This window comes from Oncorhynchus clarkii, chromosome 6 (assembly GCF_045791955.1).
Source record: "Oncorhynchus clarkii lewisi isolate Uvic-CL-2024 chromosome 6, UVic_Ocla_1.0, whole genome shotgun sequence".
Classification (NCBI taxonomy): Eukaryota; Metazoa; Chordata; class Actinopteri; order Salmoniformes; family Salmonidae; genus Oncorhynchus; species Oncorhynchus clarkii.
In genome coordinates, this window is record NC_092152.1 from 928,059 (window position 1) to 947,773 (window position 19,715).

Consider the following 19,715-nt stretch of genomic DNA (forward strand, 5'->3'; position numbering starts at 1 on the left):
TGAAAAATGTATACTGTACACTACTTGTCAACAGTTCTAGAACATCTACTCATTCAAGGTTTTTGGTTTATTTTTACTATTTTCTACATTGCAGAATAATAGTGAACACATCAAAACTATGGAATCATGTAGTAACCAAAAAAGTGTTAACAAATCAAAATATATTTTAAATTATTCAAAGTAGCCACCCTTGACAAAGCTTTGCACACTCTTGGCATTATGTCAACCAACTTCATCAGGTAGTCACCTGGAATGTATTTCAATTAACAGGTGTGACTTGTTAAAAGTTAATTTGTGGAATTTCTTTCCCTTCTTGATGCGTTTGAGCCAATCAGTTGTGTTGTGACAAGGTAGGGGGGTATACAGAAGACAGCCCTATTTGGTAAAATACCAAGTCCATATTATGTCAAGAACAGCTCAAATAAGCAAAGAGAAATGACAGTCCATCATTACTTTAACACATGAAGGTCAGTAAATCCGGAGCATTTCAAGAACTGAAAGTTTCTTCAAGTGCAGTTGCAAAAACCATCAAGCGCAATGATGAAACTGGCTCTCATGAGGACCACCACAGGAAAGGAAGACCCAGAGTTACCTCTGCTGCAGAGGATCCGTTCATTAGTTACCAGCTTCACAGACACATCAAGTAACAGACACATCTCAAAATCAAAGGCTCAGAGAGAGACTGTGTGAATCAGGCCTTTATGGTCGAATTGCAGCAAAGGAAACCACTACTAAAAGGACACCAATCAGAAGACACTTGCTTGGGCCAAGAAACACAAGCAATGGACATTAGACCGGTGGAAATTTGTCCTTTGGTCTGGAGTTTGGAGATTTTTTATTCAAACCGCAGTGTCTTTGTGAGATGCGGCGTGGGTAAACGGATGATCTCCGCATGTGTATTTCCCACCGTGAAGCATGGCGGAGGTGGTGGTGAGATGGTGTGGGGGTGCTTTGGTGTTGACACTGTCAGCGATTTATTTAGAATTCAAGGCACAATTAACCAGCATGGCTACCACAGCATTCTGCAGCGATACGCCATCCCATCTGGTTTGGGCTTAGGGGGACTATCATTTATTTTTTGAGAGGACAATGACCCAACACACCTCCAGGCTGTGTAAGGGCTATTTGACCAAGAAGGTGCTGCATCAGATGACCTGGCCTCCACAATCCCCTGACCTCATCCAAATTGAGATGTTTTGGGATGAGTTGGACCGCAGAGCGTAGGAAAAGCAGCCAACAAGTGCTCAGCATATGTGGGAACTCTTTCAAGACTGTTGGAAAAGCATTCCAGGTGAAGCTCATTGAGAGAACGCCAACAGTGTGCGAAGCTGTCAAGGCAAAGGGTGGCTATTTGAAGAATCTCAAATATAAAATAGATTTTGATTTGTTTAACACTTTTTTGGTTACTACATGATTCCATGTGTAATTTCATTGTACAATAATAGTGAACAAATCAACTACGTAGAAAATAGCAAAAAATAAAGAAAAACCCTTCAATGAGTAGTTGTGTCCAAACTTTTGACCGGCAGTGTATGAAAACCTGTATAAGAGTGGGGGAAGTGGATGGGTTAATACATCTGTTTATTTTAAATTACTGTGGTGCGGCTTGTGGCACTCAACTTGAATGCACCTCAAGAAGAACATTTATCTCGCCTAGAACAAAAAGCAAGCTACACTGAACAAACCATATCAATGCAACAATTTCTGAAGACATTACTGAGTTAAAATTCATAAGGAAATCAGTGAATTTAAATAAATTAGGCTCTAATCTATGGATTTCACAAGACTGGGAATACAGATATGCATCTGTGGGTCACAGATATCTTAAAACAAAGTTAGGTGCTTAGATCAGCAAACCGGTATCTGGTGTGACCACTATGTGCCTCATGCAGCGTGACATCTTGTCAGAATTGATTGTGGTCTGTGGAATGTTGTCCCAATGGCTGTGGGATGGTGTCCCAATGGCTGTGGGATGGCGTCCCAATGGCTGTGGGATGGCGTCCCAATGGCTGTGGGATGGTGTCCCAATGGCTGTGGAATGGTGTCCCAATGGCTGTGGAATGGTGTCCTAATGGCTGTGGGATGGCGTCCCAATGGCTGTGGGATGGCGTCCCAATGGCTGTGGGATGGTGTCCCAATGGCTGTGGGATGGTGTCCCAATGGCTGTGGGATGGTGTCCCAATGGCTGTGGAATGTTGTCCCAATGGCTGTGGGATGGTGTCCCACTCCTCCTCCAATGGCTGTGGGATGGTGTCCCAATGGCTGTGGGATGGCGTCCCACTCCTCCTCCAATGGCTGTGGGATGGTGTCCCACTCCTCCTCCAATGGCTGTGGGATGGTGTCCCACTCCTCCTCCAATGGCTGTGGGATGGTGTCCCAATGGCTGTGGGATGGCGTCCCACTCCTCCTCCAATGGCAAAGTTGCTGGATATCAGCGAGAACTGGAACTGTAGTACACGTTGATCCAGAGCATTAGACAGTTGAAACCGGGTTAATCTGTGAACAGCACACCTATCCAGTGTGCCAGTGGCCATCAGAGCATTAGACAGTTGAAACCGGGTTAATCTGTGAACAGTACACCTATCCAGTATGCCAGTGGCCATCAGAGCATTAGACAATTGAAACCGGTTTAATCTGTTAACAGTACACCTATCCACCTATTCAGTTGTGCAAATGGTCTGCGGTTGTGAGGCCGGTTGGCCATACAACCATATTCTCTAAAAAGGATGGCGCAGAATTTACCAGGTTTGGCAATCATTGTAAATAAGAATTTGTTCTTAACTGACTTGCCTAGTTAAAGATTAAATACAGAGATAAAACATCTCTGGTGGACATTCCTGCAGTCCGCATACCAAATGCACACTCCCTCAAAACTTCAGAAATCTGTGAAATTGTGTTGTGTTACAAAACCGCATGGTTTTAGAGTGGCCTTTTATTGTCCCCAGCTCAAGGTGCACCTATGTAATGATCATGCTGTTTAATCAGATTCTTGATATGCCACACCTGTCAGGTGGATGGATTATCTTTGCAAAGGAGAAATTCTCACTAACAGAGATGTAAACAAATTTGTGCCCAAAATTTGAGATAAATAAGCTTTTTGTGCGTTATGGAACATTTCTGGGATATTTTATTCAGCCCATGTGACGTTTATATTTTTATTCAGTATTAAAGTTAATAGATCAACTATTCCATGGGGTTGTCTAATTTGTCATTACGCCTTTTGTTTGTAGAGGAAAAGTAAAATGTGGACTGTTCTAGCATCTTCAACGTGTGGTGCAGCGCCACAACTAAACGAGAGCATCGAAACACTGGTCTGTTACTGTACGGAGGCAGGATGGAGAGAGGATATCCTGAGTGTCTATATCCCAGCCCTCCTCCCTGCAAGACACTCTTGTAATCATTGAGTTAAATCAGTGGGTTACCAAGCGCTGAGAACCAATGATGTTATTCATTACCACAACATCCTCCTGAACATCCACCCACCCCCGACCCTCCCCATCCTCCTAGACTAGGTCAGCCTCAGCCCTGTCTGTACCTTCGTGGGCTGGCTCTGGGTCTGGGGTGAGGGAGATGTCGTTCAGCTCCCTGAGACAGAGCCATTCTCCGTCCACCGACACGCGGAAGTTACACAGGTAGATGGTCTCCCGGGCGGCCTGCGTGATCTTATCGGTGGTGGGAGTCGGGGCGTCGGGCTGGGCCATCAGGTCTGCCATGATGACTCAGCGAATAGAGGGCTGAGAGGCAAATGGAAACAACGCAGCTCTCTCCAGAAAGACGGGCAATGCAAAGTAAGGCCAGTCTATGTGCTGAAAACAAAGGGAGAGAGAAAAGAGGAGGCTGGATGGATGCTGGGTTTGTTATTCCTCGCCCTTCACAGATGAGTAAGGAGAAAAGCCACCGTGTGCCTGTCTCAACAAAGGCTGCAGCCCTGCCCTCTCCTCTGTGCGTCTCTGCAGCGCGGTGCGGTCTGGGTACTGGGATAACAACGCTCTGCCTCTCCTCTCGCCCGGCTAGCTCAGATAGAGTAGGCTGTGAGTCGCTGCTCCGATGATAGACACCAAGATGGCTGCCTGATAATGAGCTTGCTGGGTAACAGATCAGCATCACGTGACCAGATGGTGCATGCGTAAAATAAAGCTTTGTTGCAGGGAGGGAGAGCTTCATCTTTCTTCCTGGCATCAGCCACATTTCCTGGTTGGGAAGGAGCATTAATCAAAACACTGAACTGAGAACCACCACTTAACAGGCACTACAACTCCCCTGTATAAAAGCAGTGGACATTAACTATTTGTTCAATCAGCCTACAACATTAATGTTTTTAGGACAAATATTGAAACATTGGTATCTCTTGGTAATTTGTTAAGTAAAATAAGTTGCTCAATGACTTACCTAGTTAAATAAAAATAACGCGTGCACTGTTGTAGACTGCTGGAAAATTACATTTCACACTGACGAAACTGAGTAATAATACTATAATAATAATAATAATAATAATGAACCAAGATCATCTGCGAGTCACAAAACAATTAATCTTCTGAGCAAAAGCCTAGACATTATGCTCATTTACAGCATTTCTAGTTTTTTATTTGACCTCATAATGCTGCCACACCATTCAGTTCTTTATGTTACCTCATAGTGCTGCCACACCATTCAGTTCTTTATGTTACCTCATAGTGCTGCCACACCATTCAGTTCTTTATGTTACCTCATAGTGCTGCCACACCATTCAGTTCTTTATGTTACCTCATAGTGCTGCCACACCATTCAGTTCTTTATGTTACCTCATAGTGCTGCCACACCATTCAGTTCTTTATGTTACCTCATAGTGCTGCCACACCATTCAGTTCTTTATGTTACCTCATAGTGCTGCCACACCATTCAGTTCTTTATGTTACCTCATAGTGCTGCCACACCATTCAGTTCTTTATGTTACCTCATAGTGCTGCCACACCATTCAGTTCTTTATGTTACCTCATAGTGCTGCCACACCATTCAGTTCTTTATGTTACCTCATAGTGCTGCCACACCATTCAGTTCTTTACGTTACCTCATAGTGCTGCCACACCATTCAGTTCTTTATGTTACCTCATAGTGCTGCCACACCATTCAGTTCTTTATGTTACCTCATAGTGCTGCCACACCATTCAGTTCTTTATGTTACCTCATAGTGCTGCCACACCATTCAGTTCTTTATGTTATCTCATAGTGCTGCCACACCATTCAGTTCTTTATGTTACCTCATAGTGCTGCCACACCATTCAGTTCTTTATGTTACCTCATAGTGCTGCCACACCATTCAGTTCTTTATGTTACCTCATAGTGCTGCCACACCATTCAGTTCTTTATGTTACCTCATAGTGCTGCCACACCATTCAGTTCTTTATGTTACCTCATAGTGCTGCCACACCATTCAGTTCTTTATGTTACCTCATAGTGCTGCCACACCATTCAGTTCTTTACGTTACCTCATAGTGCTGCCACACCATTCAGTTCTTTATGTTACCTCATAGTGCTGCCACACCATTCAGTTCTTTATGTTACCTCATAGTGCTGCCACACCATTCAGTTCTTTATGTTACCTCATAGTGCTGCCACACCATTCAGTTCTTTATGTTACCTCATAGTGCTGCCACACCATTCAGTTCTTTATGTTACCTCATAGTGCTGCCACACCATTCAGTTCTTTATGTTACCTCATAGTGCTGCCACACCATTCAGTTCTTTATGTTACCTCATAGTGCTGCCACACCATTCAGTTCTTTATTTTACCTCATAGTGCTGCCACACCATTCAGTTCTTTATGTTACCTCATAGTGCTGCCACACCATTCAGTTCTTTATGTTACCTCATAGTGCTGCCACACCATTCAGTTCTTTATGTTACCTCATAGTGCTGCCACACCATTCAGTTCTTTATGTTACCTCATAGTGCTGCCACACCATTCAGTTCTTTATGTTACCTCATAGTGCTGCCACACCATTCAGTTCTTTATGTTACCTCATAATGCTGCCACACCATTCAGTTCTTTATGTTACATCATAGTGCTGCCACACCATTCAGTTCTTTATGTTACCTCATAGTGCTGCCACACCATTCAGTTCTTTATGTTACCTCATAGTGCTGCCACACCATTCAGTTCTTTATGTTACCTCATAGTGCTGCCACACCATTCAGTTCTTTATGTTATCTCATAGTGCTGCCACACCATTCAGTTCTTTATGTTACCTCATAGTGCTGCCACACCATTCAGTTCTTTATGTTACCTCATAGTGCTGCCACACCATTCAGTTCTTTATGTTACCTCAGTGCTGCCACACCATTCAGTTCTTTATGTTACCTCATAGTGCTGCCACACCATTCAGTTCTTTATGTTACCTCATAGTGCTGCCACACCATTCAGTTCTTTATGTTACCTCATAGTGCTGCCACACCATTCAGTTCTTTATGTTACCTCATAGTGCTGCCACACCATTCAGTTCTTTATGTTACCTCATAGTGCTGCCACACCATTCAGTTCTTTATGTTACCTCATAGTGCTGCCACACCATTCAGTTCTTTATGTTACCTCATAGTGCTGCCACACCATTCAGTTCTTTATGTTACCTCATAGTGCTGCCACACCATTCAGTTCTTTATGTTACCTCATAGTGCTGCCACACCATTCAGTTCTTTATGTTACCTCATAGTGCTGCCACACCATTCAGTTCTTTACGTTACCTCATAGTGCTGCCACACCATTCAGTTCTTTACGTTATCTCATAGTGCTGCCACACCATTCAGTTCTTTATGTTACCTCATAGTGCTGCCACACCATTCAGTTCTTTATGTTACCTCATAGTGCTGCCACACCATTCAGTTCTTTATGTTACCTCATAGTGCTGCCACACCATTCAGTTCTTTATGTTACCTCATAGTGCTGCCACACCATTCAGTTCTTTATGTTTATAGTTGCCACACCATTCAGTTCTTTATGTTATAGTGCTGCCACACCATTCAGTTCTTTATGTTACCTCATAGTGCTGCCACACCATTCAGTTCTTTATGTTACCTCATAGTGCTGCCACACCATTCAGTTCTTTATGTTACCTCATAGTGCTGCCACACCATTCAGTTCTTTATGTTACCTCATAGTGCTGCCACACCATTCAGTTCTTTAGTTACCTCATAGTGCTGCCACACCATTCAGTTCTTTGTTACCTCATAGTGCTGTGCTGCCAGTGCTGCCACACCATTCAGTTCTTTATGTTACCTCATAGTGCTGCCACACCATTCAGTTCTTTATGTTACCTCATAGTGCTGCCACACCATTCAGTTCTTTATGTTACCTCATAGTGCTGCCACACCATTCAGTTGCTGCCACACCATTCATGTTACCTCATAGTGCTGCCACACCATTCAGTTCTTTATGTTACCTCATAGTGCTGCCACACCATTCAGTTCTTTATGTTACCTCATAGTGCTGCCACACCATTCAGTTCTTTATGTTACCTCATAGTGCTGCCACACCATTCAGTTCTTTATGTTACCTCATAGTGCTGCCACACCATTCAGTTCTTTATGTTACCTCATAGTGCTGCCACACCATTCAGTTCTTTATGTTACCTCATAGTGCTGCCACACCATTCAGTTCTTTATGTTACCTCATAGTGCTGCCACACACCATTCAGTTCTTTATGTTACCTCATAGTGCTGCCACACCATTCAGTTCTTTATGTTACCTCATAGTGCTGCCACACCATTCAGTTCTTTATGTTACCTCATAGTGCTGCCACACCATTCAGTTCTTTATGTTACCTCATAGTGCTGCCACACCATTCAGTTCTTTATGTTACCTCATAGTGCTGCCACACCATTCAGTTCTTTATGTTACCTCATAGTGCTGCCACACCATTCAGTTCTTTATGTTACCTCATAGTGCTGCCACACCATTCAGTTCTTTATGTTTCATAGTGCTGCCACACCATTCAGTTCTTTATGTTACCTCATAGTGCTGCCACACCATTCAGTTCTTTATGTTACCTCATAGTGCTGCCACACCATTCAGTTCTTTATGTTACCTCATAGTGCTGCCACACCATTCAGTTCTTTATGTTACCTCATAGTGCTGCCACACCATTCAGTTCTTTATGTTACCTCATAGTGCTGCCACACCATTCAGTTCTTTATGTTACCTCATAGTGCTGCCACACCATTCAGTTCTTTATGTTACCTCATAGTGCTGCCACACCATTCAGTTCTTTATGTTACCTCATAGTGCTGCCACACCATTCAGTTCTTTATGTTACCTCATAGTGCTGCCACACCATTCAGTTCTTTATGTTACCTCATAGTGCTGCCACACCATTCAGTTCTTTATGTTACCTCATAGTGCTGCCACACCATTCAGTTCTTTATGTTACCTCATAGTGCTGCCACACCATTCAGTTCTTTATGTTACCTCATAGTGCTGCCACACCATTCAGTTCTTTATGTTATCATAGTGCTGCCACACCATTCAGTTCTTTATGTTACCTCATAGTGCTGCCACACCATTCAGTTCTTTATGTTACCTCATAGTGCTGCCACACCATTCAGTTCTTTATGTTACCTCATAGTGCTGCCACACCATTCAGTTCTTTATGTTACCTCATAGTGCTGCCACACCATTCAGTTCTTTATGTTACCTCATAGTGCTGCCACACCATTCAGTTCTTTATGTTACCTCATAGTGCTGCCACACCATTCAGTTCTTTATGTTACCTCATAGTGCTGCCACACCATTCAGTTCTTTATGTTACCTCATAGTGCTGCCACACCATTCAGTTCTTTATGTTACCTCATAGTGCTGCCACACCATTCAGTTCTTCATAGTGCTGTTAGTTCCTCATAGTGCTGCCACACCATTCAGTTCTTTATGTTACCTCATAGTGCTGCCACACCATTCAGTTCTTTATGTTACCTCATAGTGCTGCCACACCATTCAGTTCTTTATGTTACCTCATAGTGCTGCCACACCATTCAGTTCTTTATGTTACCTCATAGTGCTGCCACACCATTCAGTTCTTTATGTTACCTCATAGTGCTGCCACACCATTCAGTTCTTTATGTTACCTCATAGTGCTGCCACACCATTCAGTTCTTTATGTTACCTCATAGTGCTGCCACACCATTCAGTTCTTTATGTTACCTCATAGTGCTGCCACACCATTCAGTTCTTTATGTTACCTCATAGTGCTGCCACACCATTCAGTTCTTTATGTTACCTCATAGTGCTGCCACGCCATTCAGTTCTTTATGTTACCTCATAGTGCTGCCACACCATTCAGTTCTTTATGTTACCTCATAGTGCTGCCACGCCATTCAGTTCTTTATGTTACCTCATAGTGCTGCCACACCATTCAGTTCTTTATGTTACCTCATAGTGCTGCCACACCATTCAGTTCTTTATGTTACCTCATAGTGCTGCCACACCATTCAGTTCTTTATGTTACCTCATAGTGCTGCCACACCATTCAGTTCTTTATGTTACCTCATAATGCTGCCACACCATTCAGTTCTTTATGTTACCTCATAGTGCTGCCACACCATTCAGTTCTTTATGTTACCTCATAGTGCTGCCACACCATTCAGTTCTTTATGTTACCTCATAGTGCTGCCACACCATTCAGTTCTTTATGTTACCTCATAGTGCTGCCACACCATTCAGTTCTTTATTTTACATAATACAGGGATACAAACTTCTGAGGGACCAAAAAGGTGACACTTTTTTGTTGTTGCACTGAAACAAGCAATAAATAACGCAGGTTTTAACTAATTAACCAACAGAATATGATCTACACGATCAGTCTCTGTGTGAAAAATAAAAACGGGTTCATGTGACCCTAAAATAGCTAATTAAAAAAGTAAAGAAATTAAAATCCAATGTTATTTGTTGCCCAGACTTCACAGCAAATGAGAAAGGAAACACTAATATTGTGGTTAGCCTTGATAATAGAATGCTTGTGACCACACTAAATATACTGGGGGAAAAACATTGTGAAGTAGAAATAGAATGAAACAGGCATTCTATTGTTGCTCTATTATTGTGGCCTCTGTAGACATTGATCAACTGCACAAGGATACATGTGTGCAAAAATAATGTTCACTGAGTAAAAAAATAAATATAATCCCACTCACTCACACACGTGTTACTATCAAGTTCAACACAACAAAAACAATATCTGTGGGCTTCACTGCACATTATTACATTGTACACTTTCTGCCTGTGGACATGTGTTCTACAATGTGCCAGCAGAGCATGAGATCCTGTGTTGGCATAATTGGTATCTTTCAGGCAGAGAGTACACCTGGCATTCCCCTGGCATACCCCTTTCCATCCACCGTATTGAAAAAGTGATAGAGGGAAAGCGTGTGGTGTTCCTTTCACCTCTAGTGGCATCAGGCTTAAGCCAGGCCCAGCTCCAGCTACACTTGTTTAACCTCTACCAGATCAGTGGGACCCCCGTGGGAAGGTTGAGCTAACGTAAGCTAATGTGATTAGCATGAGGTTGTAAGTAACAAGAACATTTCCCAGGACATAGACATATCCGATATTGGCAGAAGGCTTAAATTGTTGTTAGTCTAACTGCACTGTCTAATTTACAGTAGCTATTACAGTGAAATAATACCATGCTATTGTTTGAGGGGAGTGCACAATTATGAACTTGAAAATGTATTAATACACCAATTACGCACATTTGGGCAGTCGATTCAACATTTTCAACAGAAATGCAATGGTTCATTGGATCAGTCTAAAATTTTGCCCATACACTGCTGCCATCTAGTGGCCAAAATCTAAATTGCACATGGGCTGGAATAATACATTATGGCCTCGCTCTTCCATTTCAAAGATGGTATGGGATTTAAAAAAAAAATTTAAATCATGTTTTTTCTTTGTATTATCTTTTACCAGATCAAATGTGTTATATTCAACTACATTAATTTCATATTTCCACAAACTTCAAAGTGTTTCCTTTGAAATGGTATCAAGAATATGCATATCCTTGCTTCAGGTCCTGAGCTACAGGCAGTTAGAGTTGGGTATGTCATTTTAGGAGGAAATTGGGGGGGAAAGGGGCAGATCCTTAAGAGGTTTTTAAACAAACAACGCCTCAATTTCACCTAATTCTCTCATATGGAAAATTAACCACATACTGTAGAGGGAAAACATTAGTTCACAGACATAGGTTCGTTGGTGAGCTAACTATAACGAGTTAACATTTCACACAGATTTCCAGCGTGCAGTAAGCAACTAACGCGTTATAACTTGAGGAATGGCAAGGAGTCGTATAATGTTTTTTTTGTGGGTTTTTTTGAGGGTGGATCATCTTAATATTGCGGAAAGAATGTTGCTTCCAATGTAATTGTCTGCATCATTTCCAATCCCCCATATTTTTTGGGGTAAATATATATATCCATACACACATACCTATATAGACATACATACTTTTTAAAAGAATATACCTTTATTATTATTCCCCGCAAACCCTACGATCCCCCAATTGGAGTAAACTAATAAACACTTCTGCTTCTACCTTCAATCCATACATCTTATACACACTCTACAGACAGTCTACTTTACAATAGTTCTCTCTTGTTTGTTCTTAGTCCTCTATTTCTGATGTCCATCCAGTTTGATTTCTATTTGTAACTATGCTATTTCACAAAAGCTCCAAACCTATATACATTCTACATTCCCTTATGCCCTACATTGTTTATCTTGTTGTTAGTCCCACCCTTCAGCTCCACTCAACCCCTCCCACCTGTCTCTCATCATCCATTTCGGATTTCTACATATATTTTTCAACTGTGCTGTGATGCTTCACAAAATAATTGAACCTTCCTATTCTCATAGCTTCTACAGATTGTAAATTAAAAATAAACATTTTTGCTAAAATAATTATTATATTATTGATTGATTGACAATAGCTTTTCAAATCACCCAGTATTGCTATCTGTAATGTTAGTTCTAGGCAAATGTTGCAATTCTTCAGCCATTCCTGGACCTGTGACCAAAAATGAGCTCCATATGGACAATACCAAAATAAATGATCCAATGACTCTGCCTCCTCACAGCAGAATCTGCAGAGCTGGGAAGATTGTATCCCCCATATATTTAACATTCTATTAGTTGCAAGAATTTTGTATAGTAATATAAATGGTAAAAGTTGAAGTTTTGAATCCTGCGTTGTTTTGTGTATCAATTCATAAACCATGTGCCATGGAATGGGTACATCAACAATCTCTTCCCAACTATTTTGCCATTTATATGGTACAGCTGTCAGTTTTTTGGCCCTTAAATGAAATTGGTGTGTTTTTATTCATCACACTTTTCTTTAACCATTTATGTTCTTTAATACAGGGCCGACATACAAGTTCCTTACTTTTCCCCCCTTCTACTTGCCTCTTCCATTTTTGTGGTAATGCTGCAATTAGTTGGTTGTAATTTTGGGTAGAGCAGACATTTCCATATGTCTGTGTTAGCTGCATGTGTGACAACACTCCATCAGTCCTATTTATGATGTCATTCACTAAAATTATATATTTTTTAAACATTTATTCAATAAACAGTTTTTTTAATCAATTAGTATATTTGAATTTAACCACAATAGTTGTTGTACTATTTGTTCTGTCATTTCAGGTGGATTAAACTGACATTGCAACCAACTTTCTAAGGCTTGTTTAAAAAATAATGATATTTTGGAGATGCTTTCCTTTTCAAACAACTGAAAGTGAGCAGGTTTAATCTGAATAAAGGGGAAAAGGCCATTCCTGAACATAGGATGAGACATTCCTACCGATTGACTAGAGAACCAGTTTGGATTTAAGTATAACTTTTGACTGAAGCCTTTAGTGAGAGGTCTAGTGCTTTACTATTTAATAATTTCTGCTCTCTGAATTCATATTCGTTATATAAATAGGCCCTTTTCATTTTATCTGGTTTGCCGTTCCAAATCAAATTGAATATTTTTTATTCATGTAATTTAAAAAGCAGGTCACTAGGTGTAGGCAAAACCATAAGCAAATAGGTAAACTGTGATATAACTAAAGAGTTAATCAGGGTAAACTGTGATATAACTAAGGAGTTAATCAGGGTAAACTGTGATATAACTAAGGAGTTCATCAGGGTAAACTGTGATATAACTAAGGAGTTAATCAGGGTAAACTGGGATATGACTAAGGAGTTCATCAGGGTAAACTGTGATATAACTAAGGAGTTAATCAGGGTAAACTGGGATATAACTAAGGAGTTAATCAGGGTAAACTGTGATATAACTAAGGAGTTAATCAGGGTAAACTGTGACATGACTAAGGAGTTAATCAGGGTAAACTGTGATATAACTAAGGAGTTAATCAGGGTAAACTGTGATATGACTAAGGAGTTAATCAGGGTAAACTGTGATATAACTAAGGAGTTAATCAGGGTAAACTGTGATATGACTAAGGAGTTAATCAGGGTAAACTGTGATATAACTAAGGAGTTAATCAGGGTAAACTGTGATATAACTAAGGAGTTCATCAGGGTAAACTGTGATATGACTAAAGAGTTAATCAGGGTAAACTGTGATATGACTAAGGAGTTAATCAGGGTAAACTGTGATATGACTAAAGAGTTAATCAGGGTGATTTTCCCACAAATACACAGGTATTTTCCTTTCCATGGTAGCAAGATCTTATCTGTTTTTGCTAACCTTCTATAAACATTTATTGGACTGAGATCGTTTATTTATTTTGGGATTTGTATACCAAGTATGTCCACATCTCCGTCAGACCATTTAATTGGTAAACTACATGGTAATGTAAAATGTGCATTTTTTAGTGATCCAATACGTAATATGGTACATTTATCATAATTTGGTTTTAATCCAGAGAGAATAGCAAAAGTATCTAGATCCTCTAGTCGTATAATGTTACCAGTTAATACTATAACAAATTGGTTAGGTTACTAACATTAGCTCATCTGACCTTATTAGCAAGCCAATTTTCACACCATAAACTCATTTATTTCATCAGATAAATTGGCTAATGTGGCTCAACATTTCCCTGGCTAGCTAACGTTAAAATCGACCCAGCTAGCAAGATACTAAACAATGCTAACAATACTTGGTCCATCACACTTTCTTGGATTCAAAATTGCAAAATTCACCGAAAGGTGACTAGTTTGCATCCCTGTTAGATCGCTAAACAGAAGTTCAGTTAAAAATATATATAAAATGGGCCTCCCGGGTGGCGCAGTGGTTAAGGGCGCAGTCCTGGGTTCGCGCCCAGGCTCTGTTGTAACCGGCCGCGACCGGGAGGTCCTTGGGGCGACGCACAATTGGCCTAGCGTCGCCCGGGTTAAGGATCTGCAGAGAAGAAAGGGAGAAACTCCACAAATACATGTATTCCAAGCTTGTAGCATCACACCCAAGAAGACACGGCTATAATCGCTGCCAAAGGTGCGTCAACAAAGTAAAAAGGTCTGAATACTTATGTAAATGTCATATTTCTGTTTTCATTTTTTAAATATAAATGATCAAACATTTCTACAAACCTGTTTTTGCTTTGTCATTATGGGGTAGTGTGTGTATATCGATTAGGGGGAAAACCAAAATGTAATCAATTTTAGAATAAGGATGTAACGTAACAAAATGTGGAAAAAGGGGTCTGAATACTTTCCGAATGCACTGTATCGACACTGGACTAAAATACACTGCTCAAAAAAATTAAGGGAACACTAAAATAACACATCCTAGATCTGAATGAATGAAATACTTAAATACTTTTTTCTTTACATAGTTGAATGTGCTGATAACAAAATCACACAAAAATGATCAACGGAAATCAAATTTATCAACCCATTGATGTCTGGATTTGGAGTCACACTCAAAATTAAAGTGGAAAACCACACTACAGGCTGATCCAACTTTGATGTCCTTAAAACAAGTCAAAATGAGGCTCAGACGTGCCTCCACGTGCCTGTATGACCTCCCTACAACGCCTGGGCATGCTCCTAATGAGGTGGCGGATGGTCTTCTGAGGGATCTCCTCCCAGACCTGGACTAAAGCATCCGCCACCTCCTGGACAGTCTGTGGTGCAACGTGGCGTTGGTGGATGGAGCGAGACATGATGTCCCAGATGTGCTCAATTGGATTCAGGTCTGGGGAACGGGCGGGCCAGTCCATAGCATCAATGCCTTCCTCTTGCAGGAACTGCTGACACACTCCAGCCATATGAGGTCTAGCATTGTCTCGCATTAGGAGGAACCCAGGGCCAACAGCACCAGCATATGGTCTCACAAGGGGTCTGAGGATCTCATCTCGGTACCTAATGGCAGTCAGGCTACCTCTGGCGAGCACATGGAGGGCTGTGCGGCCCCCCAAAGAAATGCCACCCCACACCATGACTGACCCACCGCCAAACCGGTCATGCTGGAGGATGTTGCAGGAAGCAGAACGTTCTCCACGGCGTCTCCAGACTCTGTCACGTCTGTCACATGTGCTCAGTGTGAGCCTGCTTTCATCTGTGAAGAGCACAGGGCACCAGTGGCGAATTTGCCAATCTTGGTGTTCTCTGGTAAATGCCAAACGTCCTGCACGGTGTTGGGCTGTAAGCACAACCCCCACCTGTGGACGTCGGGCCCTCATACCACCCTCATGGAGTCTGTTTCTGACCGTTTGAGCAGACACATGCACATTTGTGGCCTGCTGGAGGTCATTTTGCAGGGCTCTGGCAGTGCTCCTCCTGCTCCTCCTTGCACAAAGGCGAGGTAGCGGTCCTGCTGCTGGGTTGTTGCCCTCCTACGGCCTCCTCCACGTCTCCTGATGTACTGGCCTGTCTCCTGGTAGCGCCTCCATGCTCTGGACTCTACGCTGACAGACACAGCAAACCTTCTTGCCACAGGTTGCATTGATGTGCCATCCTGGATGAGCTGCACTACCTGAGCCACTTGTGTGGGTTGGAGACTCCGTCTCATGCTACCACTAGAGTGAAAGCATCGCCAGCATTCAAAAGTGACCAAAACATCAGCCAGGAAGCATAGGAACTGAGAAGTGGTCTGTGGTCACCACCTGCAGAACCACTCCTTTATTGAGGGTGTCTTGCTAAATGCCTATAATTTCCACCTGTTGTCTATTCCATTTGCACAACAGCATGTGAAATGTATTGTCAATCAGTGTTGCTTCCTAAGTGGACAGTTTGATTTCACAGAAGTGTGATTGACTTGGAGTTACATTGTGTTGTTTATGTGTTCCCTTTATTTTTTTGAGCAGTGTATAAACACAGCATGTAAAGTGTTGGTCCCATGTTTTCAGAAATGCTACCATGCTTTTCAATTTTTTGGAGAAATTTGTTAACATCCCTGTTAGTGAGCATTTCTCCTTCGCCAACATAATCCATCTACCTGACAGGTGTGACATTTCAAGAAGCTGATTAAACAGCATGATCATTACACAGGTGCAACTTGTGCTGGGGACAATAAAAGGGCGGTAAAATGTGCAGTTTTGTCACAGCACAATGCCACAGATGTCTCAAGTTGCGGGAGCGTGCAATTGGCTGACTGCAGGAACATTTGCCAGAGAATTTAAATGTTAATTGCTCTACCATAAGCCACCTCCAACGTCATTTAAAGAATTTGGCAGAACATCCAAAAGCCTCAACCACAGAACACGTGTAACCACGCCAGCCCAGGACCTCCACATTCAGCTTCTTCACCTGCGGGATTGTCTGAGACCAGCCACCCAGACAGCTGACGAAAATGTGGGTTTGCACAACCAAATCATTTCTGCAGTCTCAGGGAAGCTCATCTGCGTGCTCGTCGTCAGGGTCTTGACCTGACTGTAGTTTGGCGACGTAACCAACTTCAGTGGGCAAATGTTAAATGTTTTTCGACCTGTCCCCAAATTAATATAGTTGGTTCAAAGTTGGCTTTGATATTTCTAACTCCATGTCCTGATCGTGTCTGGTGTGGGTGGACAAAATCAACACGCGTGTGATGGCGCACCTTGTCAGCATGTTAGAATATTTTTTAGGACATAGGACTAGACAACGACATTAATGCATGCAAATGGTTAAATAGCGAGAACCATTCAAAACATTGTAGTTTGGCTGATTATTGAGTTAGTCTGTTGTATATCAGTTTACCTGCTGTGCAAATGTCGCTCTCTTCTCTGGCAACGGCCCACTGACACACCCGCCTGTGATGCACACACCATGACTTGAGGGATTCTCATTAATTACCATAAATGTGCTATACCTGGGCAATAACTCACAGCAAACGTGGCCCGCGTTGATCTCAAAAACGCCTTTGAGGCTGCAATGTAATCTGATCAGCCATTCAGGAATGGACCTCATCTACTCTGTAAATATTATCCACAACATGTATTGTTCCCTTACATTATACACATCAGGTATGCAAACAACCAGCATAGACAACAAGCTAGCTAACATGACTACCTAGCTAACCAGCTACATCACAACACCAACTACTGACATGGTGACACAGAATTAGCTGACCAGAGGTGTTCATTTGACTCTAGGAGGTAACCTAGCCACCTATAGCCTCTAGGAGGTAACCTAGCCACCTATAGCCTCTAGGAGGTAACCTAGCCACCTATAGCCTCTAGGAGGTAACCTAGCCACCTATAGACTCTAGGAGGTAACCTAGCAAACCTATAGACTCTAGGGGGTAACCTAGCCACCTATAGACTCTAGGAGGTAACCTAGCCACCTATAGCCTCTAGGAGGTAACCTAGCCACCTATAGACTCTAGGAGGTAACCTAGCCACCTATAGACTCTAGGAGGTAACCTAGCCACCTATAGCCTCTAGGAGGTAACCTAGCCACCTATAGACTCTAGGAGGTAACCTAGCCACCTATAGACTCTAGGGGGTAACCTAGCCACCTATAGACTCTAGGGGGTAACCTAGCCACCTATAGACTCTAACTATAGACCCAAATTATTACATTTATTGAAACTCACTTTTCGTTTTGTTGGACATTCTTTCGATATTGAACTCATATTGAACAGGAGTGGGAGATGACAGTCCAGTCTTTGCAAATCGGATGTTGGCCGAACTGAGCGCCTCTTTAAAATAAATGACCGACGTCGGAGAGAAAGACTCATCCGGTGTGCCAGCAACATGTCCGTTTTTAGCTTGAATATGTACTATGTCAGAGTCCCCCGTGGCGTCCAAACTTTGTGAAAGTTGTGGATCCTGAAAAGGGTACGATGATATCGACAGACTCCCCTCGGCCATCTTCACCTCAAACTCATATGACTCGTCTCCAAAATAAATCAGTGCAAAATCAATATTGTAGCAAACTACTAACGCATGACGGATATACACTTCGTTCGTTCACTTCTTTCTTACACCTAAGATTTAATAGATCATTTATTTTTCTGCAACTTGCTGTTTTTCTGTATAATTTTGCAGTCCAGTCTCCACAAAACCCGTATCTAATGAACTTCAAAGAATCGCAGTGCAGCCTATGACGTACACAAAACGTGACGCATAGCTGTCGTAAAGAAACCTTCTCATTGCCGAAACATTTTACACCAATGAAATGCATTAAAACACAACTTTATTACGAGGGTTTTTGTGTTTGTGAAATTGTAAAAAACTATTTAAAAAAGGAGGCCTGTATAATGCAGAGAATATATACATATAAATTGCATATATGAGCCGATCAGAGTACACAGTAGACAGGATACTTATTTATGTAATAACATTACTTATATTATATAATTCAATTAAAAACTTGCGTTATTCATTTAAAAATTTCAATCCAATAACATTTGATGCAGCTGAGATTGTATTTCATAGTTTGATATTTTAGCGCCCTCTGCTGACAAGCAGCACTCAATAGGCCTTCATGGTTGCTTTTACACCATTAGTTTACATGGGCAGCCCAAATCTGATATTTGTTTCACAAATTGGTCTTTTAAACAATCAGATCAGCTTTGAAAAAAGCGCTGCTGTGAAAAGATCTGATGTGATTGGTCGAAAGACCAATTAGTAGAAAAAACATCAGAATTGGGCTGCCTGTGGAAATGCAGCCATGAGTCCCAAGGTCTCGTCTATAGGGGAGAATCTCAATTAGTTTTGCTCGACTCCTCACGTCCTCCTCCGTTGTGGAAACAAATGTGCTTGCATGAAATGAGACTCTCATTAGGTAAATTACGTTGACATGGGTGGAATTCGCCTACTAACGAATTGACACTCTTCACCCATTCGACCACTTTCATGACTTATGGGGCGAACAGAAGACAATCAACAAACGGACATGCACTCAACACATCACTCACAGGAAGGCCCTCAGCCACCTGTTCTCCCAGTACCACTCAACACATCACTCACAGGAAGGCCCTCAGCCACCTGTTCTCCCAGTACCACTCAACACATCACTCACAGGAAGGCTCTCAGCCACCTGTTCTCCCGGTACCACTCAACACATCACTCACAGGAAGGCCCTCAGCCACCTGTTCTCCCAGTACCACTCAACACAGCACTCACAGGAAGGCCCCCAGCCACCTGTTCTCCCGGTACCACTCAACACATCACTCACAGGAAGGCCCTCAGCCACCTGTTCTCCCAGTACCACTCAACACAGCACTCACAGGAAGGCCCTCAGCCACCTGTTCTCCCAGTACCACTCAACACATCACTCACAGGAAGGCCCTCAGCCACCTGTTCTCCCAGTACCACTCAACACATCA

The 19,715-nt window shown here is 42.1% G+C and overlaps 1 protein-coding gene across 4 annotated transcripts in view; it reads right to left on the bottom strand.

Moving 5' to 3' along the window:
* The window catches only part of LOC139410545 (protein RUFY3-like), a 58,936-nt gene extending 40,456 nt beyond the window's left edge, over window positions 1-18,480 (bottom strand). For 2 of the 4 annotated variants that reach the window (XM_071155815.1, XM_071155817.1), the window contains exon 1: window positions 17,979-18,480. In XM_071155815.1, the coding sequence (XP_071011916.1) occupies window positions 17,979-18,255 (277 nt within the window). In that variant the 5' untranslated portion in view covers window positions 18,256-18,480. Of the gene's footprint in view, window positions 1-3,535; window positions 4,001-17,978 lie in introns of those variants that run through there. The other 2 variants (XM_071155816.1, XM_071155818.1) reach the window with 1 other exon arrangement.
* Window positions 18,481-19,715: the final 1,235 nt, after the last annotated feature.